This window comes from Talaromyces amestolkiae (genome assembly GCF_001896365.1).
Source record: "Talaromyces amestolkiae strain CIB chromosome Unknown scaffold13.1, whole genome shotgun sequence".
NCBI classification, from domain to species: domain Eukaryota; kingdom Fungi; phylum Ascomycota; class Eurotiomycetes; order Eurotiales; family Trichocomaceae; genus Talaromyces; species Talaromyces amestolkiae.
In genome coordinates, this window is record NW_024468049.1 from 397847 (window position 1) to 420270 (window position 22424).

A 22424-nucleotide genomic window follows, 5' to 3' on the forward strand; every position below is an offset into this window, starting at 1 on the left:
TCAAGAATATCGTAATTATTCCCAATGAACATTAAACTGTTCTATAAGCTTTTGATATATATACATTCTAGCAGAGAGAAGCATGACATCAAGATGTAGTCTCGGCTTGACCTTCAACCTCTTCTCCATTCTCAATAGCCTGCTCGTGGCGCCTCTTCGCCCTTTCACGTTTCTTCTCCAGCAACCGATTCAACTTCTTTGCTGTATTGAAAACACCTCCCGTCCCCGCACCACAAGCCGCACATGAAGGATTCTTTCTATACCGCTGCAGAGCGCAAGACTCACAAAAGTAATGCCCGCATTTCGTCACAATCGGGTTTTTATACGATTCCTTGCAAATGATGCACGCAAACGGAATCTTCTCCAACATCTCTTCATCCTCATCCTCGTCATCTCCGGCCTGTTGACCACGCTTTTCTAGCGAGGCGATAGTGCGACCAGCGACTTTCTTCCCTTTTGTCTCTACCTCCCAGTCCTTATCGAGTTGCCAGCCATGTTTATAATCCTCTCGCATGTGCGCAAATTTACACGAATCGCCGAAGCCGCAAAATCCCGTTTTCTTATAATCCTTGCACACATCTGGCGCCATATCCGTAAAAGTGACTGTACGAATATTCGTCGCGGCTTTCATAGGACCGAACTGTTTTCCGGCGCTATCGGGGTTTTTCTGAATGAATGATTGATAGTTCGTGGCACCCTTGTACGTCCCATCCACCGAGGGCGTGATGACTGTTCCGGGCTTTGCGCGTGTGCTGCCCAGGAGATTCGTCGCGCTGAGATCATCGCCATTTTTATCTGCAGCTTCATCGTACCAGTTCGTCTGTTTCGTGGCATCGTTTGATTTCACTAGCGGAGCTGCAGTGGCATATTCGGGTTTATCTTCGTCGAGTTTCCTGTGTAGCTTATTCCCCGCGGAGGAAGCTGTGACAACGGCAGTTTTGCGGCGACGTTTGATCCTGCGGCCTTCGTCGTCGTCTGAGGAGACAAAATCTGAGTCGGAGTCGGAGGCAGCAGCAGCAGCGGGTGGTGTAGCTGCACGTTTGCGAAAATTGGATTTTGCTTTTGAGGAGCGTTTTTTGAATGTTACTTGGGGAAGAACAGCGTCTGGTGTTGTTTCGTCTACCATTCTGATAGTGTGCTCCTAGTTTGACAACAGATGCTATTGAAGTAGTATGTACGGAGGTCGATAAAGAAATAAATAATTCATTCAACATGGAGGTTGATGCAGGTGGCGTTGAACTGTGGAGACAATTTCATGGAAGCTTTCCCTTACATAATACAGATCCTGCACGTGATTGATTATCTATCTTAGCCACTTGTGGGTTTGTTAGTTAGCTGATCATCTACCAGAGTAATCTCGGCATCGACGTCACATGATTGTACAATTCGGGCTTTAGCGCCAAAACGCTTTTGCGGTAGCTTGTTCGAGTAAGGTTTTGTTTACTTAGTCCCCGTGACGAAATTACATTGAAATTACACCGCCGTTGTTTATCGCCAACAACGGCTGTTTGTGACGGATGGTATGGGGAATGATTGATACTAGTTTCATGATACTCCTCTAGAAAGGAGTGATCCTGTATTTCTGAGTGTAATGGAGAAGTGCATGTTCCCATCTTCTGCTGAACAGATATAGATTAGTGCTAGACATTGCCATGATTTACTGAAGCGAGCGTTGAGGCCAATACACAATCTGGTAATCACCATTTCATCAAATACGCGGGTCGTTACAGATTGGTTAAAGATGGGGCACTAGTACGGGCCATACCCAAATTGTAGCTACTGACTGGTGTAACTCAATACACAACACAGCCACTGATACCCCATGTGTAAATTACACATACAACCTGCAGTTCCTCTGTATGCAATGATACATGGCCCCTGCTTCGGTTACAGAAATGCAAACTGAATGATGCCAGCTCCTCATCTCCCTCTCTCGTGTTGTTTTGTTGTGTTGTGTTGCGTGTGTGAGTCTACTGCTTGTTCTGAACTTGCACGTAGTACATACCACATAGAACTACGAATGAACTAATAGCTACTTCTTCCACCCCTTTCATTTACTCTCTCTTACCTTCGTTTCTTTCCTTTTCACTTTCCTTTGCACTTTGTGCGTGTTTTGTTTCCCGCTCAGCGACGTCGACAGTCTGCGCGCTCGGCTTTGTTGCAAGCATCATCATTTTCATTTGTCTTTCCTTTGCACTTTAGCACTTTTTTTTAATGTTTCTTTCTTTCTTTATTGCTTGTTCATTATTGACAAAATACCTTCCGACTCATCCAATTGGTGCCAATTCGGAGATCTGCGCAGTCTGCAAAATTGACGTGTTGTGATCATTTCTACGGTTTCGCTGGATCCAGCCCGCGCGGTTGCCGCCTTCCCGCCCATACACAACCAGACAAGAAGAAACCCACAACGCGTACCTGACTTGCCCTGTCAACAAATCGCTATACTTACTTGATAACCCATCCGACACGAGCGACAACTTGCTACTTCGGACCCCGCCAACATATCCATATCCTTCGTTTCGCTCGCTTTCTGGGTCATTTGGCGAATGCACTTCACCGGTCCCGGTTATCTTTTGATCTAGACGCCAAGACAGCCGAATTGCCTTGTCTTTTAGGCACGAAATTACTCATCAGCCAGCCAGGGACAGCACAGCAACCCGAGGTAATCGTCCCGGATTATGCGCGCATAGTATTTCACCGAATAGCATATTGTCGATATTCCTCGGTCGCAAGTAACTGTTGACCAAACGATTCATTTTGTCGCTTTGGTTACATCAAATCCGCGCACGACTTACTTCCAGCTCCAGCTCCTTGAAATACGCTGGTATCTGGGAGGAACAAGCCGTCCATAAATCATGGAGGACCCTTTCGTTTCGAGCCCCGATGGGCTCGCGGGCACTCGAGAGCCCCACCGGTATTCATCGTTCGATACACATCTTTTCAGTCTAAATGCATCGTCGCCATCCCAAGCTAAGCGAGCCCTGGAGGCGCATTTGGCGGAAACCGAACGGAGACTACAAGAGGCGTCAAAACTCGGCACGGCACTAGTCAATCAACAGAAGGAACTTACCGACAAGCTTCACGAACTTGACCAGCATCGAGATGAAAGCGAGATCAGCCCGGAACTACGACAGAAGCTGGTCGAGCTAGAGAAGGAGTACAATGAGATTGGTCGCGATAGCGCGCGTGCTTTTTTGGCTCCTAAGCGAGCAGTTAGTGGTGGGGAGGGTACTCCAGGCATCGATCCACGCGTATGTTATATCTGAGTTTTTGAGGAGCATATGAATACTAACAATCCAAATCAGTCACCCGCAGCGGCTGCCGTCTTCACAAGCCAAGCTAGTGCATCGCCATCCAAAGTCAGCGTCCCTTCGCGTAAACAACGCAACCAGCCCTCGAGCCGTGTCCATGACATTGAGTTTGCTACTGAGATTTCGACTTCGCTCCTGGCACAGGTTCGCCAATTACAAGCGCTTCTGGCCGAACGAGAAGAATCTTTAAAGGCCGCGAATCTGGAAAACTCAAGATTGGAGCTCGAAGCTGAAGGATTTACGCAAAGAATCCGTGCTCTCGATGAGAGCGAGCAACGCTACAAAGATGAGAACTGGAATCTGGAAACTCAGATGCACGAGCTCATGACAGCGGTTAAAGATGCCCAAGAGCGCGAAACCAAGCTCACCAGTGCCTTGAGCTCTCTAACAGCCGAGAAGACGGGTATCGAACGTGAAGTGGAGGAGTTGAAGCAGGCTCATGGGAAACTGCTAGAGGATCAGACTCTTACACAGAAAGCACACGATTCCGAAGCAAACTTGCTGCGAAGGAATTTGACCAGTGGAGATGCCGAACGAGTCGTACTCCAAGCAAAAGTCGAGGAATTGACATCCCAGAACCAAGAGCTCGCCATGGCTGTTGCATCCATGCGCGGTAGACGAATGGAGGCTGAAACACCTCGTCCCCGGTTGACCGATACCGAGGATACGATGCCAGATCAAGATAGCCCCGAAAGCTCCCCGCCTCCATCGCCCAATAAGCAAACGCCAAGACACGGTCATTTGGAAACTGAAACCCTACGAAGCTCTCTCGGTCACGCTCATCGTATGATCCAGAACCTCAAGAGCAACATCCATCGCGAAAAGACAGAAAAGATCGAACTCAAGCGAATGCTGCAAGAAGCTAGGGATGAGCTAGAGACTCGCCGTCGTGAGACCAATCCACCTGGGAGCGGCACCAAACGCCAAAAGGTCAAAGCCGATACCTTCAAAAAGCCACTTCCCCGCTCTGATCTACTTGGACCTAGCCGTAGGGGACGCACTGAAATCTTGGACGAATCAGACTGGGAAGATCACACAAGCGAAGCAAGCCCAACGCGTACGGTTCGGGGCAAGCGCTCTCCGGGATACGCAAATGATCTCAGTGATGTTTACCAAACCGCTGCCGAAACCGATGATGCCTTTGAAACGGCTAACGAGCGAGAGACTGCTACTGAAAGCGAGGCCTTCCAGACTGGTGCTGAAAGTTTGGCCGAGGATAGCAATGGTGATTTGACTGAAACCGAAACAAAAAGAACTCCTCGTCAAGGAAGTGCTCGCCCGAAGAAGGTTCCTTCTCAGCTTTTCACTTCAAGGCCAGGCGATAGGATCTCTTATTTGAGCACTGCGTCTACGTCAGATGACGATAGCGAAGAAGTTCACACGCCAATCCAATCGCAACGTAACCGTATCAGAGTCAGTCGCGGTGGATTCCGACGAATTAGACCATCTGGAGAGGCTCCAATGGCATCTTCTGTCCACGAAATATCCAGCGCTCAAAATTCGCCAGCCAGTTCATTTCAGCATGACAACGCAGCACCCATGGGACAGAGCTTATTTGCAGAACTCGAAGAACTTGGCAGTCCCGGCAGTGACGGTGATTTTGGTACTCCCATTCGCTCCACACATATGCTATCCCAGCCATCCACTCCACTCCAGAACTCAGTCACCCTGGTTAGGCAACCGTCTCAAGCATCAATTGTTGTCAAGATTACGATGGTCGATTCTTCCACGATGACTGACGCTTGGGAGCCTGAAGCACTTCCAGTTCCAGTTCCTGAGCCGACTACAGTCAATGAGCAATCGACTGAGACATACTCACCAGATCTAGTAGATTCGGCAACTCAGTACACGCCTTCGAAACCGTTCCCAGGATCAAATGGCGACCACCAAACGGCTTTCCCTACTCCACCGAAGACAATTTGGGACGAGTCCGCGACAAACGAGGATAGAGACGTTACTCGCGAGGTTCCAAGTCCTCCGGTTTACAATTTGGACTTCTCAAGCATCAATACCATAGAGACAACTCCAGTTAGACCTCTCACTCCAGAACTGACTTTCTCAGCCATAGTCGATCAGGCCACTGAACCGGTGGCGGCAAATATCTTCGAATCTAAGGAAATTCCCGTCATCGAAGATATCGAACACAGCGAACCTATACAATTGTCGCTGTCGCCCATATGCAGTGAGGACACTCAGCCCATCGCGTTCACATTACCACCTGTTGAACCAGTCCCTATCCCTGAACCGGTACCGGAAGTACCTGTTGCACCACTCCCTCAATTGTCTCTGTCTTCGATCTACAGCATGCACACTGAGCCCTTGGTTCTGCCACCAAAACCACAACTTGCATCTCCAGTTCTGTCGCTTGCATCAATCCAGTCTCTAGAGACTCTTCCGGTTGAGCCTGTCACCCCTCCTCCCGTGATCCTACCTGCGGAAGACGCATCAGAACGACCTAGATCTGCTATAATAAGCAGTGGTACTGATACGCAACTTGGCAAGCAGCCATCTACGATTTTCGTCTCCGAAGATAAAACAAGTCAATCTCAGGAACAAGTGGATGTTGAGAACCTGGCGAAGGAGACAACTTTGCCTTTGAACGATATATCTGGAAATAGCACTTCTCGCGAGAGACGACCAAGCACTCTACAGCATACCGACCAAGCTTCTCAGACGACCTTGTCGTCTAAGCAGATTGACCAGTTGCTCTTGGAGCGCATGGCTTCCCGCCCTTTCACACCATCTGAGCCAAGATCTGTCAATGGCATGGACTCAACATTCAATTCTCCCGGTGCAACGCCGAAGGCCAAAACCCCGATTATCGACGCTAGTACGATACCAACGATTCAAACGACGACMCCCAAGCGGCSGGGAAGCTCCGCAAGCCTCAGAAGAGGCTCCTCTTCCAGCCTTCACCCCCCTCTACCAGCCGATCACAAACAAGCTATTGCTGCAGCACAAACTGCTCAGGGTACAACTGGTACAATGGGCCCCCCTCTTGCTCCAGCATCAGCGTATAAGAACACTATGCGTCCCAAAACCCCCGGTGAGAGCGTCGGGCCTGCTGCTTCGATTCGTGCTCGGTCAGGTCGGGAAAGTCAAGCGTCTACTCGGAGATCGTCGCTGTCATCGTTTGCTTCTGAGCTTGAGGCTAGGTTTCATATTGGAGATGAGTTGCCTCAAGGTATCCGCCCCGGCACAGATCCTCGTATGATTCAAGCTATCACGCAGACAATGATTGGAGAGTATCTATGGAAGTATACCCACAGAATCGTGTCAGGAGAGATATCGAGTACACGTCATCGTCGTTACTTCTGGGTCCACCCTTACACCCGTACGCTATACTGGAGTGATCAAGATCCGGCAACTGGAGGCAAGCATAATGGCAAAGCCAAGCATGTTGCAATCGAGGCTGTTCGTGTGGTCACGGACGACAATCCCTATCCTCCTGGTCTACACCGCAAGAGTCTGGAGGTTCTCACCCCTGGTCGTCGCATTCGTTTGACCGCTGCCACGAGTCAAAGACACGAAACATGGTTCAATTCTTTGTCGTATCTGCTTCTCCGAACAGACGATGAACAATCAACGCACGAAATCACCGCAGAGGATGTAGATGAGTTCAATCCAGGTGTTCGAAGCACATCACGCCAAACAGGACCCAGGATGTCCGTGTCATCATACCAGAGTGTGAAGACTAACACTTCGAAACCGCGTGCTCCGTCGTCACTATCAGTCCGCCCAGCAGTCACTCCTGGCCGTGTGTCGCCTGCACCAAGCTCCCAGCAAAACTCTTCACTTCGTCAGGATCAATATCGACAGAGTACATCATCCCGCATAAGCAGTGTATTCAATGCGACAATTCGAGGGTCTTTTGCAAGCCGACGAGGCAGACATACTCCTGTCCAGGTTGATAGCATCTATGACAACAGTGCTGAGCACGATAGTGCAGAGGATCTTCGGCAGGTCATCGAGCGTCAAGAGCGTGAATCCGATCGCTTGGAGAACGTTCGTGCATGCTGTGATGGTGAGTTCAACTTTTTGTTCAACTTTTTCTTCACTTGTCTTTAATCATCATACTGACGTTTCCGTAGGCAAGCATGATGTCGGGTCTCTTTCAAGAACAAGCCGATTCAGTCCCGGACTAAAACGACTATCAAACTCATATAGCTCCCATTATCACCACCATCACAATCACAATTGATTGTACCGCGACTATACGCCCTTTTCTGGCCGAAGCGCCATCATACCTCCTAACCTCGGTCATCGGTCATCAGTCCAAATTACGGAATGATCCCGCTATATATTGTGGCAACGAGTTTCCTTTGTGCGAGCATTCGACCCCAGAGTGCAGATTTGCTTGGGTCTTGGGTTTCTGGTTCATTTTAAATACGGACGGAGTTGAATCGTGTTAGCGTTTCAAAATATGTGCAGGGTATCTATCTGGTTACAACTTTCCGCTCTTTTGTTATCACCACTATTGTTATTAATCCATCATACTTGTTATCCCACCGGGGGCATCGAATCATACAGCAGGCCCCTTTGAAAGTGGTCTTTTGTGTATCGATTGCTGACATAAACTCCCGGGTGCAAAATGTGTCTTCTTATTCTTTTTGAACATTATAATGTTTTTCTTTTCTGTTTCTGCCGCTGAGGTTCTCTGTTCCGTTTTGTTTTCGAGGACTTTTGATTTGGTAGAACGGCCGTCACTCACTCACTATAATTGTATTTACCTCTCATTGTTGTTATCACTTCTGTCCATTGGCGTAGGTACAGATGCCTATCAATCTACGATTTTGAAAATCTTCATTCCTAAATCCATTTAAGCTGCAAATTGCGTTGCGATTTCTCTATCTTACCTACGCGCATGATATGCAGAGAAGTCAGTACTGGATGGCGTATCATTTAAAGTACCCATCAGACATCAGCATGCTCTGTGGCAAGCACCTTCGCGCCGTAACTAGTTTGTACGTGCAACTTGAAATTTGAACCTCGTACTCCATTTAGCAACGTCAAAAATATGTGTACCACACACAGCTACTATGCTACGATAAATAGATTCCTGGGACCGTATCCTTCTTGATCTATGGATATATGATCAAGCTAGATGACTGTTATATATCCAGTATGCAAACGACTTGTCGTTCCTGCTGTCACATCTTTTAGCTCGTATACTGACCGTCTCGCATAAAAATGGCATGGTTCGTGGGGCTAATATGTGCCCACAACATACCAATTAACATTGTAAAAAGGACGGTTTTATATGAAAGGCATTTCATGGCCAACTGGCAGATTATGAGACTTCTAACATTGACTACAATCTGTATCCTTATTGGCGTATGAGGTTGATTCCGACGATAGCCATTGTAGGAGATCTCCTGTATCTTGCAATACTTGTAGAAGGTCTGGTCCGGAATTGACTAATCAAACACCAGCTGCTGCCTAATACCTATGGTGACATGCCGATATGGAAGCTCTCCCGGTTTGTAGACAATTGGAATCCTAAGCTTCTAAACATTGGGGACGACGGGGTTATCTAGAAGAGAATGGCCCGGAATGCCGGCACAGCCGGCTATGTTTCATCTGAAATCCGTCTCGACACTTGTTATACTGGACATGGCTAAGCCACGAATGGACTCTAGCGAGACTATTGATAGCTGCGCTTCTACGTCGCACGCAAGATATAGTCACCATAGTTACTACTCCGCACCAGATAAGAGATTAGGGCTAGACCAAGCCTAAAGCAGACGCTTAGATAAGCCACTTTATCGAATCACCGTACACTTTGCAAAAAAAGCGGCATGCCACTAGTCTGAACTGAGTATAGCTGTCAACTAGCCTGAGTCATCCACTATATATTTCCGCCCATCAGATCATTCCATTGCGATTGTATACTTCTTTTATTTCCATGCTCCCAGCTGACTTTTCTTTTTCCCACATTTCTACGAAGAGAATTTTGAGAAGACAGAATCCATTCTGCTCTACCATCAAAATGGAGGATGTTGACCCCCCACCAAGCTTCAGCGAGTACATCTCAGGCCTGTTTGGCCCTGCTATGCTGCTGGCGTGGTCTTTTAAACGTACTTTCCTCCCAATTGCCCCTCATTGAACACAATTCGACTCTAGCAATCGTATTACACGCGTAGCTAGTACTGACAAACATTATAGACTACGCTATCGTCGTATCAGAAACAATCTTCCGACGCGGGCAGATCCTCGCACCCATTCTTCGATCTGGTCAAGTCCGGGATGAAGCTTTTGGACGCTTCTGGATCGAATTTGCCGGGCCGCAAGATGTCACCGTCAACGACGAGGGTGTCCTCGACATCAGCAAACTAAGAGCCTCGGGCGCTCTCATTCCACCACTGCTTAAAAAGGCTCGTGGAGTCGTCCTCGACATCGGTCCTGGCACAGGCACACAGATGCCATTTTTCATTGAGCCAGCGGCCAAAAATGTCTCGGCCATCTATGGCCCTGAGCCGTGCGTAGGCCTACACGGGGAATTGCGTAAGCGCATCATCACCCACGGACTCGAGTCGAAGTATCATATTTTGTCCGCCAGTGCTGAGAAGCAGCAGCTTGTCGATGCACTCCAACGGGAGGGCGTCCAAGTCAACGAAGATGGTGTCTTTGATACAATCGTCTGCATTCGAGTTCTGTGCTCACTGCCAGACCCGGAAGAGACGATCGCAGGTCTATACTCTCTGCTACGACCTGGTGGACAAATGCTTATTGTTGAGCACGTGGTCAATCCATATTCTATGTTTGGCCGCAAAGGAGGGGACTTCTTTGCCAAGGTCATGCAGACGGTCTACATGGCATTGGGCTGGAGGTATTATATCGGTGATTGTCATCTGAACCGGGACACGGAGATATATCTTCGTAAAGCGGCGGACAAGGATGGAGGGTGGAAATCGTTTGAGCTGGAGAGGAGGTTCGCTAAGAGTACGCTTCCTTATATCTCGGGTGTTTTGACCAAGAAGGGATAAACGGTCGGGAATTTGAACAAGTAACATACATGTATATGTTGACCAGATATCTGTTTTTAAGTACTTCAATATTTGAATATTTGCATTCGGAATGCAATCACAACTGTTGGCTTTGACAAAATTTTAATTACCAAACAGGTTTATTGTAACAATAATAATAATTGCTTCTGCAATCTTCGCCATTTGCTTTAGTTTAGGCATCACGTACTACTTCAAATTATGTGACGCTTGTCGAATTTCTTCCTAAATTTCCAATTTCGGATCAGAAGAAGACAAGTACCTCTCCCAACATGCGTAGGAAGTCCTCCTGACTCACTCGCATCAACTCTCCAACACCAAAATTCTGGCGCCTCAAAGATCCATTTCACCGCCCCAAAGCATTAACTGCATACTCGATCAACTGTGACATATCTACCAGTAGATTCCCTCCCATTACCAGTTGACAGTCAAAGATGTTCCCGACTCACCATGTATCGGTGTCCGAAAACGGGTCAGCCGCTCTTCCATCTCTCCTCGACATCACCTTGAGAGAAATTACCTCTGGCTTAGATTGCAAGCATTTCACCTCGGAATATTTGGTTGGCGCCTATACAGCTCGTATTGCTGAGGCGAACTCGACGCTCAATATCGTCGTTGAGGTTAACCCGGATGCCCTTGCCATAGCAAGGCAGCTTGACGACGAACATGGCTGCTATTCTAGGATGGTCTATCATCACGGTTCCTGTAGGAAATCACCCCGAGGATGCAGGCATAGTGTACAATCAACGTAGAGATATTGTTATCGAGGGACTAGGGATTCCGTAAGCTTTCATTCCGCTAATCCAAGAGGGTCCCAAAGGTGCTGATCTGCGTCTGTGAAGGATTGGTCTCCAGATCATTGGATGACCCTTCGATGGAAAAAAATCTGGTTGGGTTGCCTATGCTTATGAGCAGCATGCGAATATACGGAAGAAGATGAAACCGCTTATCCGGCCGAGTGCTGAGTTAGATGTACTACTGTACAAGTAATTCTATAGGGTATATTGCTGTAGTTTCTCGTGACACTCGTAACACTAATGGTATGCTAATTGTATCTATGCAATCAAATTTCACATGGTATCATATCTCGTGAATGGCATGTCGGTACTATGCAGGCATCGGACGTCCAGGTGGCCACCAGTCGAAAAAGTCCAATGCATCTGCAGTCCATGGCCCAGATTCAGTTTTGACAGTACCAACATTCCTCTGGTTCCTTGGAGGCCCAGTTGTAGCCAACGGCCGAGAAAGGCCATTGCTTGCGTTTTCAAGGTGCCGTAGAGCATTCGTATCCGAGTGAGATTTTCGAAAAACGCGCTCACTCCGTTTGATGGCCATTGTGGGATGTGCCTCCGCTACGGAGGCTAGATTCTCAGCAGGAGCTGATCTGACTGGCGCTGATTCTGGAACCATGTGAGATATATCAGAATTACTGCGCATGACAGGCGCTCTTGGTCCTGCTCCAAGTACCTCATTATCACTATGATCAGGCCCTAAGGGCGACGACGCGAGTAATAGGGCTAAATCATCTCCAATGCCATTTTGCAATTCCACTCCAGCCGGCGAAGCAAGCGGACCATATACTGATGCATGTGTTGGTATTCGATTCAGTAATTTCGTTTGCGAGTTTTGTGATCTAGAGACCTTTGGTGTTTGTATTTGCACCGAAGCGATTTCTGGATTATTGATATTCCTGATCACTCCATCGACAGTGTTTGGGGTGGCTGGATTTGATTCCTCGAGTACAGCAAGCGTGGACACCGAGAGAGGAAAGTCTAGATCGAGATCGACAAGCGAGTTCTCAACGACGGTTTGACTGTTCTCTCCGTCAACGTGAATCACTTCTTCAGTTTCGAAAGGTTTACTGACTTGGATTTCGCCTGCGCTTCTCTGGTGCCCTTTGGAGGAAGAAGCGCTCTGTACATGAGTTTCTGACGTGGTTTTTCGTTGCTCATGCGAAGAGGATTTATGGGAGCATTATTGCTGTTAATGACTGATTTGGATTTCTCAGACAAGACCCGTGGCCTTGCGGATGAGGTCTGCACATTTGAGGCAATCCGAGCCGGTGTAGGTTGGGCTGACGGATTCGAAGGCTCTGATCTTGACTGCTCTTTCCGTGATGTCTGTTCAAGGGGTAATTCGCGTGTTCTATCTAATGGGGTGTTGTGGTTATTGGTTAGTTTCGTAGATTCTGGCCTCGATTGGCCCCAACGTGATGCTTCGTCCGATATTGATAGTCGTGTATTTCCCGACAAGACTGTGGTGTTGTTGGTAGGTCTCGAGTCCTCTGGCCTCGGTTGTTCTCGACTTTTTGTTTGTTCTACGGGCTTTCGAATGCTATTCGCCTGGACTCTAGGGCTATCGGTTGACTTCTCCAATGTTTTCCTGACACTCGAGACGGGAACAGCTTTTGGTGGTGGTTTTGCAAATGTTGAATTGTCCAATTCAATCACTCCCGATCGACTCCGCACCGACTCATTGGTGCTCCTGTGCTGTGACATATCCGATGTGGGCGTAGGTTTTGACCGTTTCGCAGGCCGCTCATCTTCCTGTCGCGTGCGTTCAACAGGCCTTGGTGGTCGATGGCACTGATCATACGGCGACTGTGGCGTTACAGAGCGGCCAATAGGGCCTTTTTGAATACCTAGAACATCGTTAAGCGGCTTGAGTGGGTTGAACGGCCTGGCTGGTCTTGTAAGTGGTGATTGTCTTGCGTAGGACGATGACATTGAAACGTTAGACGAGGGCGGCGGTAGTTGTTGAGGAGCAGGCGTTTTCTGAGGTTGTGGGGATTCTTGACTAGCTTTACGCTTTTCAAAAAGCACCGATATATCCGTCTGCGTGGTTTCCATGCACTCGCTGACTTGTATCAGAACGCCCTTGTCGAGTTCCAGCTCATCGCCATCTTGGATCTCGTGGCTTTCCCGCCAATGGTGATCGCCTATAAAATTCCCCGCATCATCGTACACCATGGCGCGCTTGTTAAAGGTGTGAAATTTGAGATAGCCATCTTGCCAACGTTTCGCTTTGCGGCGAACGTCGTGCGTATATAGGCATCGAAATTTGATGACTGGTGCGGTGTTTTGGCTGGCAGGAACAGTGGTCGGAGTTGAGCGACTCAACGATGAGGGTTGGAGAGACATTTCAGCCAGCTGAGAGTTCGAGCAACATCATATCGAGATATATGAGAGGCGTGGCGCTGATTCCTAGAATTGCTGCGCTGCTGTAGAATTCGATGATTGATGATGAATAAGGAAAGTGGAAGCTTGACGCGTAGTTCGGAAGACGCGTTATTTCCATGGATGCCTTGTTGCTGCCTTAAGGGTTTGTGGCAAGCCCGGCAACAATCTCCAGCTAGGTAAGGAGATTTCATCCCAGTTGGGATATATGACAAAATTTCCCAAAATACTTACTGTAATTGGGTTCGTATAAAAGTAATAATTTTTTGGTAGAGCTGAGACTAAATAGCAGGTCGTACATGACTCAATGTTGGTTCTCGACCCCTTTCAGTATACCCATGTGCCCGGTGCTCATTACCATCGAGGCTGGTAACAATGAATTGGTACTTCAACATTTGCTTATTGCGTACGATAATTAAACTTTATTCTTGCATTCGATAGTGTAAATATGCCACTGCCGGTCCTGCATACCTGGATGATGCTTATTTCCTTTTACGGTAGTTGTTTCCTCTTTTGGACAACAGGAAAGGACTTCAAGAAGAACAAAGAGGAGGGAAACATTAATGGACTCAAGAGATCTTGAAGACATTATTTTGGCTTCGAAGCAATTGGGATATTCGATGGCGCTATCCGAAACAGAATTGCATCTGAAGCCCCTGAAGCCGACAAATCTGCTGCTTCTTATCAATAATAGACCCCCACCAAACATCATCGCCAGAGGGCCCATTCTTTTCTCTCCATATATCTTTAAGCAGTAACAGAGCACTCCGAAAAAGATCATATCCTGAAGCTGTGTCCCAGTACTCACAAAATTCTTTGATGCTCTGTCTCAAAAACCGATCTTCAGTCTCACAGCCTGCCAAAAAGAGGGGAAAGAATGCCTGTTTCGCAATTATTGAGGTACGACGACAACTCTGGACGTGCTCAAAAATTAATCTTGCATATATGATAAGAGTCTTGGGCGGGGTCGACTTTCGATTCCAATGGAAAACTCGAGTGATGTAGATCAAGAGCCCGTATCTCCATGCCTCGGTGCAATGATAGCGATCACGCTGTTGCTGTATTGAATTTTCGGAGGAATCTTTGTCAATCGCCAGTAAACTGGTATTTTTCCAATCTGTGATTGAAGCCTGTATGTTGTTGACGGATGTCAAATCGAACTTCGTCCACTGCATCGACAACGCCTGCTCATTTTCTTGAGCAAGGCTTGACAGCTGCATCAGATGAACAATCAATTCTCTGGGACAGCCGACGACATCAAAAAAGCTCCAATACCTCTCGTTCTCTAGAGCCAAAAGAGACTCAAAGTAGGAGTACGGAAGTATGCAGCCCTGTCGCGATAGAAGGGCTATATTTGCGTCCCACCTTAACGAGTCAGTAAAGCGTATGATCATCAGGGTGAAGAGGACATACCACAAAACCAGGGCAGCCTGAGCCTGGATTTTTCGATTTTCGGCCCAAAATCCTGGTCCACCACAAGATTCAAAAAGTTGTCCGGCATTAAAGATTCGAGTGGTCCAATCACTCAAAGCAGACTGTGTTGCCTAGATTATACTGTCATTAGCACTTTTGCAGTGGTATCACGGGGCTATAAATTCTTAATTACTTACCTCGAACAAGAATAGTAGCATTGCCGTATCAAGAAGCCGTACGCGCTGTGTTAGATCTGTACAAACATCTAGTTCGTGGCGATACAGATTTTCGGCGGTGTTATGATGGTCTTCAACATCTGCAGTCGAGTAGTCTTTTTTCTCCCATCGTCGGCCAGCATGGTAACAAGAGACGGCTAGGATGGCGTGTAACAAAGACTGGGATTCGTGACAAGCTTCTATGCGGCATCTCAAAGGATTGCTGAGAATATCTCCGCTCAGGGGAACAACACAGAAATCTTGATCGTCTGGAACTCAATCAGATCCCTTGATTGCTTAGAAAAGTGAGGCATAGTACTTACACATGTTGAGCAATGGCTTGTATTTCTCAAACAAGTTCTCGTACAGAACTGGACTCCTCAAGGCTATCAGAAGCCGTGGGTCTATGAACAGAGAATTGGCGTGATTTTCAGTGGTAAAACACGTGGCCGACGTTCCAAAATCACTCTTGTCATCACTTGTTGATTTCATCTTTCCGTGAGCTGCACTATCAAAAAGTGACAAGCTTAATTGATTATGGCTGTGGGGGGAAGACTCATCTGGAATAACCATAGAAAACTGACTAGGCTGGTCGTTGTATTCGTTATGAATAATGGAGCTGGTGACTCCTTTTGATTTACATTAGTAAGTCTATATCACAAAGCATAGCTCGGCTTACCGTAATCGCCAGCTGCAGCAGTCATAGGCAAAGGGCTTCTTAATGATGATCCATGATTTGAACTTTCCCTTGAGATGCTCCTTCGCTGAGATGGAGGCCGTGGTTGAATCTCACAAGGACAGGCAGGCTTCTTCCTCTTTCGAACATGATTCGGTGACGCAGATTTGGGCTTTAGGTCCGGGGACTTTTCAGTGACGAATGCCAATTTTCGATAGCTGTGATACAAGGACTGACTCGACCCATTTTGGGTATGATAAGAGGCTTGGAGTGACAGAGGCTCGATATAGAACGGGCCATCTCCACGATTCAAAGTCAATTTTGCTTTTGGCTTTGCCGGCTTGCTTCTGGGCCATATTAATTGCATGGGATAGCCACCGCACAGAATGTCCTTGCTAGAACAGATTGAGCATCTAGGCCGTTTCCTATCGCACTGGCGTTGATGAGCGGTGCAAGTATGGCAGTCTGCTTTGGCAAATGCTAGGGAATTTGTGCGGAGGGTAGATGAAGAGGGGGGCATGGCTGCTATAATCAAGGAGAACTGAGAGGGTATTGAAAAGTAAAGTGTTGAGGAGGAAGGTGTAGGCCCCACGTATTGGTTCCCTAAACAGTCTCTCCTGCCTTAATTAGTTTAGGGCTAAGTGCAGTGGCTGTGCAAAGCCGTGTTTCAAGCCATCACTTTGACGCTATTCGCTGCTTTTTAGATTTTCTATACATCTGCGACCAATTATTTCGCGAGTTTCCTAATTCGTCTCTCCTACCTATTCGGGACGAAAGGTAACCCACGAGATTATGAGAAAGGGCATCTTTTACTATCACTCTTGTATTTTTTCTTCATTCGCACTGGAACTGAGCGACAATCGGTTTCTCTCTTGAACACTTGCAATCGTGAGCCTGAGATACGAAGAATAGTCTCACTTGATCGCCATGGCGCGCACGGAGAAGAGATCAGACATCATTGAGCTTGCAAAGACGCTCAGCAACACACCATGGTGCGATGACTACGAGAAGATGATATCCGGAATGTTGTGAGGATACCTCTTTCCCTTTGCTGATATCTACTCACCATGCGAACTACCAGTTACGACTCATTCGTACCTGAGCTCGTCGAAGGTCGACTACGCGCTCGGAAACTCGTCAAGAAGTACAACGAGTACCTCCCTGACGATGCAACCGATGAATCGCTGAATAGAGACCGTGAGATTATGCTGAAGGAGTTCATCGGGCATGTTGGTCAAGGAGTCTGCATTGACCCTCCTTTTCGAGTTGATTACGGGTGCAATATAATCATTGGCGACGCCTTCTATGCAAACTTCAAGTGCGTTTTGCGTACTCGATACTAATTCTTCAGCTAACATATCGAAACATCTCTAGTATGGTGATTCTCGATTGCGCAATTGTGAAAATTGGTGATCGCGTCAAATTCGGACCAGACGTGAGTGTCTTTGCAGCGACGCACCCGACGGAAGTGCGGGCGAGAAGAGTGACTCCAGACTACTCGAAAGAAGTGACAATTGGAAATGATTGTTGGATTGGAGGTCACACTGTGATCATGCCGGGTGTCACTATAGGTGATGGGGTGACCATTGGGGCCAGCTCGGTAGTAACGAGAGACATTCCAAGCTATTCCATAGCCGTTGGGTCGCCAGCAAGAGTAATCAAGAGAGTAGAATCTGTCAATATGTGATAGACGATAGATAAATCGAAGAGTTGAGAAGAAGAGAAGCGGACGAAAGAAGGCACATCTTGCCTTTTTTGGATTTATCCACAAGCCCCCTCCACTAGGCCCGAAGGGGATGTTTGTGGCCTCGGCCCTCAGGCGGCAAGGCTCCAGGCCCCTCATAGATCAAGTAGTATCAATTAAACCTGGAATTTGTCGACACCTTGCTTGCTTGCGTCCCCTTCACTTCAGGATCGTCCATCAATACATCTGACATGCACCTTGTTATTTTAATTTGACCTTCTTGTTTATGTCGCACACAGCGGCCTATTTTTGCTCGATTGACACCAAACTCCTCGTGTTTTAACGCAGCATCCTGCAGACGCGTACGCATACGTAACGATTCCATTCCGCTTGACCTCCACCCCGCGGAGGTGCGCCTTGCGTGACATCTGTGACACACTCGTTTATCGTTGCACTTTTATCAACCTGTTCGAACCAGCGAAGACCAACTGAGATATTTTTATCTTGTTATAAATCAAGCTGATATCAATTCCACATCCAAGGCCCCGCAACCATGCAGTCCATGCACAGGCAGTTCGGAAAGTTGATGAAGAGGTCGGCGGACGATAGCCAGGTTTCCGTGCTTCTGAAGGACTTTGACAATGCGGACAAGCTTTTGACAAAGGTACAGACCAATGCCCTTTACTCTATTCATGTCATGGAAGCAGTCACTAAACCGGTGCGCATTAATAGATCATAGAGTCAACCAAAGCCTGGCGCGATGCTTGGGTGGCGATTTTGACGTATCAAGGACGTCTAGTTCAAGAATTCGAGACCGTTTACGCGCCGATCGTTGGCTCCTCCGAAGCGACCAAGAATCCGCCGGTAGAAATACCAGCGGGAACCCTCGAAAGAGTCAATCGTTTAAATGAAGAATTCGAGTCGCTGCGGACGGACTTGCTGGTTGATGTGAATGGTGTAGAAGACCGCATGATCCGTCCGCTTCAGCTGGCAAAAGATCTGCTGAGTCCACTGAAGAAAACCATTAAGAAGCGAGAAGATAAAAAGGTCAGTAGTGGAGTTTTGACCTTGGCAGTGGAAGCAATTGTTAATCATTTCATTACAGCTGGACTATGAACACTTTCAAAGCAGATACGATAGCTCATTGAAAAAAACCAAGCGATCTGACCGTGACAATGCAATCCTAGCCAAAGCGGAGGTGGAACTGGCGAAGGCCAAGGAGGTTCGTATTCATTTCAATATCATGAGGGGCCCGGCTGACTCTTACAGGAATACAACTCTGCTGACGAGAACCTGCGACAACACCTGCCACCGCTCATTGCCGCTGTATTCTCTCTGTTACCCTACTTTCTCGCATTTCAAATTGAGCTTCAAAACTCGTTGCTCGGCCACTACTATACCGTTCTCCATACATATGCCCAGGAAGAGAAGTTCCAGTCACCGCCACCACCAATGGAGGATGTTATCCAGGTCTGGAAGTCCGACTTTCTACCTATTCAGCAAGAGATTGAAAACTTTGCTATCATAGCGAACGGCAAAGCCGTCCGTGGTGAACACGATCGCAGTAACGGAAGCCAATCGAACGGTATCAATCTACGACGCCCGAGCTGGAATCGTCAGGCATCCGGTACATCGCCGGGCCGCAATCTCGCTCCTCCGACCCCAAATCTCGGAACGAAGCCAAAAATTGGCGAAACGTTAGCGACGTCTCCGTCGGCTACCTCGTATCTCAGTGTAAAGTCCCCGTCGCCGGCAGCCAGTACGTCCGATTATGGATCCGAACAATACAGTACTCCCATGACTCCAGGTCAAGCATCGAGGAGCGACTATTTCACCCGGGGTAGACAACCATCATCAACTTCGACAACACCTGGATCTGGGTTAAGCGCGATAGGAAAGAAGAAACCCCCTCCACCACCACCGCCTCGTGCAAAATCCGCAAACCAGGCAATTTACGTCACGGCTCTCTACGACTTTGGCGGCCAGGGCGATGGCGACTTGGTGTTTAGGGAAGGTGATCGAATTCGGGTTGTAAAGAAGACCGATAGTACAGATGACTGGTGGGAAGGTGAATTGCATGGCGTTAAGGGTAGTTTTCCAGCAAACTACTGTCGATAAGTAGCTGGAAATGAATATGCAAGTATCTTGTGATTACATGACAGACATGATATCAAAAGTGCACTGAGCGGGAAATAGCATGCAAGGATACATGAGAGCATCTATATATCAAGCGGTGTAGTATATTACACCCAAACATGAATGTTTCGGTTTGTCTTCTCGTCTTGTATTATCTCTTGAACATAACAATAGCGGTTGACTCAGTTTTCCATATCTTATTCAAACCTTGATTCTCATCGTCGAATCTGGAACGGCTGCCTGAAGTGTCATGGTTGCCTGGCCAAAATGTACTCCTGATGTCCCTCTTTGACTCTCAGAGACTCCACCATCAAGACACTACATCCCATCTTTCCAGCCGTCTTCAGATCACTGCAGTTATGGAAGATAGACAAACCTCTCCATCCACAAGGTCACCTCGCAAATCATCCGCTGGATTCCTACATCTCCCATACGAGCTGCGTCTGATGATATATCACCACTACATCCCTCACAAATGTGAATTCAATCTCAATGTCCACAAAATGTTTTGGATTAGGAGCATGGATAATGCCCACCTCGTAGAACATCCATTCCACAACATTTTCATGGTCTCGAGACAAGTCAATGAGGAAGCTCTGGATATTCTCTATGGTGAAAACACTTTTGTGTACCACTGGAAAACACCAGTATTCATCCGGATGAGGTGGTGGGGCAGACCAAACTTGTCTATTTTCACTGAGGAGAACAAGGCCAGAATCCGCTTTCAGCGACATGAAATCCTTTCTTTCTCGGATTGGCTTGACCTTTCTACATGGAACCTATTGAAGCATGATAATTGTGATACAGAGGAGCCTGAACGTTGTCACATCATTGGCAGTGATTCGAAATTCTACTGTGAGCTCGAATGAACATACGCCCAGGCTCGATATGTTTGTCCGCAAGGGCAATAGATGATTATCTGTGGTTTCACGACATTAGAGCAGTCCCCAATCTAATATGGAAAGATATGTTTACTGAACTTGGGCTCCGTTTTGAGGAAACGGTGCCATTACAGTTGAAGAATACTGAGATGAGTACTGGGGTTTTCGTTTCAACTCCCGCACTACTACTCGATGAGGAGCTGATGCATTGTGTCCGACGTCTGTTGGACTCTAACCTGCACGGAGGATATCATATTACCGAATTGAAATACTAGATTGCTATGCTTACCTGGACTTTTTCTATATAGAAAATTAGAGCATTATGGTTGATGTTGTTAGCTAGTAGCTTGAAACACACGTATGAGGTTGAAAGCTGGAGTGATTGGCTCAGGCGTGAAACTGACTGGCCAGCTAGGTACTGTATCTAATTGATGCCGCGCCTATTAACATTTATCGATCTATCAAAATACTCATCACTCCATGTCTCTACAGCTTAGTCATTATTGTGTGTTTTTCGGCCATGAAAGATACGCGGGAACTCTCATAGGAGATCAATAAGTTTGTCGACCCTCCATATTCATTTCTCAGCATTCTTCTCGTGTCAAAGCGAGTTAGAGACGAAAGCCTAAGTATTCCCTACGGCGACAACAGCTTCGTGTACACCTGGGAGGCCGGTGGATCCCGAAACAGCGTTCTTATTCAATGCGGTTGGGACTTTGATCACGGAAATGACGAGCCAATTATGAACCAATTTCTACCTATATTCACATTTCTACCTATATTCACAGCGGAGGACAGAGACAGATTTTGCCAGGAGGAATTTATTATATGCAGGGAGATGCCATGCTGGCGGATTTCGGATTGTGAGATTATCACATTGACATCTCAGGGCTCCGATATTTTGGGGGACGAGTCGATTCATGATTGACATCCCATGCAGTATAAAAAAACAATATCAAAACAATATAATCTTATTTCAGAATGTCATGAACGTCATCCGTAAAGAGTTTGATGTCTGGAAAGGTTGCCTTGAGTCCTGGGGAACCTAATATATAGTGCAACACCCTCCTTAATTAATCCTTCTATCTACCTAGCAAATGCACCGCAGCCATAGAGGAATCACAAAGCACTCTATCGGCAATGTCTTCTCAGCCGGCCGATGACGATCTGGAGATGTACAATCCGCCACCTTGTAGACGGTCTATTAGATTTCTACACTTCCCGTACGAGCTGCGCCGTATGATATGTGACTACTTTATTCCTCGCGACTATCAAGTCGAACTAGCGGACGGTGCCTTCAGATGGACTAAGGACGGCCGGTGGACCCGGATCGAACATCCATCACAACATCCTTCGCGTCTCGAAACAAGTCAGCGAGGAATGTCTCGATATTCTCTATGGTGATAATATATTTGAAACGATCCATTCTCGAGCTTTCTCACGGAGGATAATAGAAAAAGAATTGCGTCAGAACGATGGCACATGATCTGTGATCTTGAAATGATGGCCGATTGTTCCTGGATTTACTTCTGTTCACGTGAGATTTATATTGAGACCCTCAGGATCTTATTGCATGTTTCTATGGATGTATGTGATTACAGCGTTAGTGATGAGAGTGTGAGTTCATTGGTATTCTGGGACGATGAAATCATTCGGAGGCTTGGACCTATTTTGGGTATGATGGTGCCGCAGTCGACGTATACGAAAGTCTTTCTGGACACAGATCCAGTATTGAAGGATTGGATGATGGACGAAGTCCAAGAAATATTCAATTTATACTTTACAGAAGGCTATGAGGTTCAGAAACTGTCAGAGGTAGATATTTAGTGGGAATAAGAAGAATAGATCTGAGCCGGAGGACTGTGTTCACAGGTCAGCATCACCCTGTGCCGCTTTGTACAGAATTAGGGCTAACTCTCAATATTATC

The 22424-nt window shown here is 47.2% G+C and overlaps 6 protein-coding genes across 6 annotated transcripts; 4 read left to right on the forward strand and 2 right to left on the reverse strand.

Moving 5' to 3' along the window:
* Positions 1 to 88: 88 nt before the first annotated feature.
* BHQ10_006804 (uncharacterized protein) lies at positions 89 to 1126 on the reverse strand (the record flags this gene model as incomplete). The annotated part of the gene is made up of 1 exon (XM_040879431.1): positions 89 to 1126. One exon carries the CDS (start codon positions 1124 to 1126, stop codon positions 89 to 91), a length of 1038 nt encoding a protein of 345 aa, XP_040735308.1.
* A 1729-nt stretch (positions 1127 to 2855) lies between these two features.
* BHQ10_006805 (uncharacterized protein) lies at positions 2856 to 7456 on the forward strand (the record flags this gene model as incomplete). Its single annotated transcript, XM_040879432.1, has 3 exons — positions 2856 to 3251; positions 3306 to 7316; positions 7403 to 7456. 3 exons carry the CDS (start codon positions 2856 to 2858, stop codon positions 7454 to 7456), a joined length of 4461 nt encoding a protein of 1486 aa, XP_040735309.1.
* Positions 7457 to 9300: 1844 nt separating this feature from the next.
* BHQ10_006806 (uncharacterized protein) lies at positions 9301 to 10297 on the forward strand (the record flags this gene model as incomplete). Its single annotated transcript, XM_040879433.1, has 2 exons — positions 9301 to 9388; positions 9477 to 10297. 2 exons carry the CDS (start codon positions 9301 to 9303, stop codon positions 10295 to 10297), a joined length of 909 nt encoding a protein of 302 aa, XP_040735310.1.
* Positions 10298 to 12150: 1853 nt separating this feature from the next.
* BHQ10_006807 (uncharacterized protein) lies at positions 12151 to 13455 on the reverse strand (the record flags this gene model as incomplete). Its single annotated transcript, XM_040879434.1, has 1 exon — positions 12151 to 13455. One exon carries the CDS (start codon positions 13453 to 13455, stop codon positions 12151 to 12153), a length of 1305 nt encoding a protein of 434 aa, XP_040735311.1.
* Positions 13456 to 16722: 3267 nt separating this feature from the next.
* BHQ10_006808 (uncharacterized protein) lies at positions 16723 to 17482 on the forward strand (the record flags this gene model as incomplete). The annotated part of the gene is made up of 3 exons (XM_040879435.1): positions 16723 to 16823; positions 16877 to 17113; positions 17170 to 17482. The coding sequence occupies 3 exons, from the start codon at positions 16723 to 16725 to the stop codon at positions 17480 to 17482; spliced, it is 651 nt and encodes a 216-aa protein (XP_040735312.1).
* A 550-nt stretch (positions 17483 to 18032) lies between these two features.
* BHQ10_006809 (uncharacterized protein) lies at positions 18033 to 19597 on the forward strand (the record flags this gene model as incomplete). Its single annotated transcript, XM_040879436.1, has 4 exons — positions 18033 to 18143; positions 18212 to 18526; positions 18585 to 18701; positions 18749 to 19597. 4 exons carry the CDS (start codon positions 18033 to 18035, stop codon positions 19595 to 19597), a joined length of 1392 nt encoding a protein of 463 aa, XP_040735313.1.
* Between the last annotated feature and the right edge of the window lie 2827 nt (positions 19598 to 22424).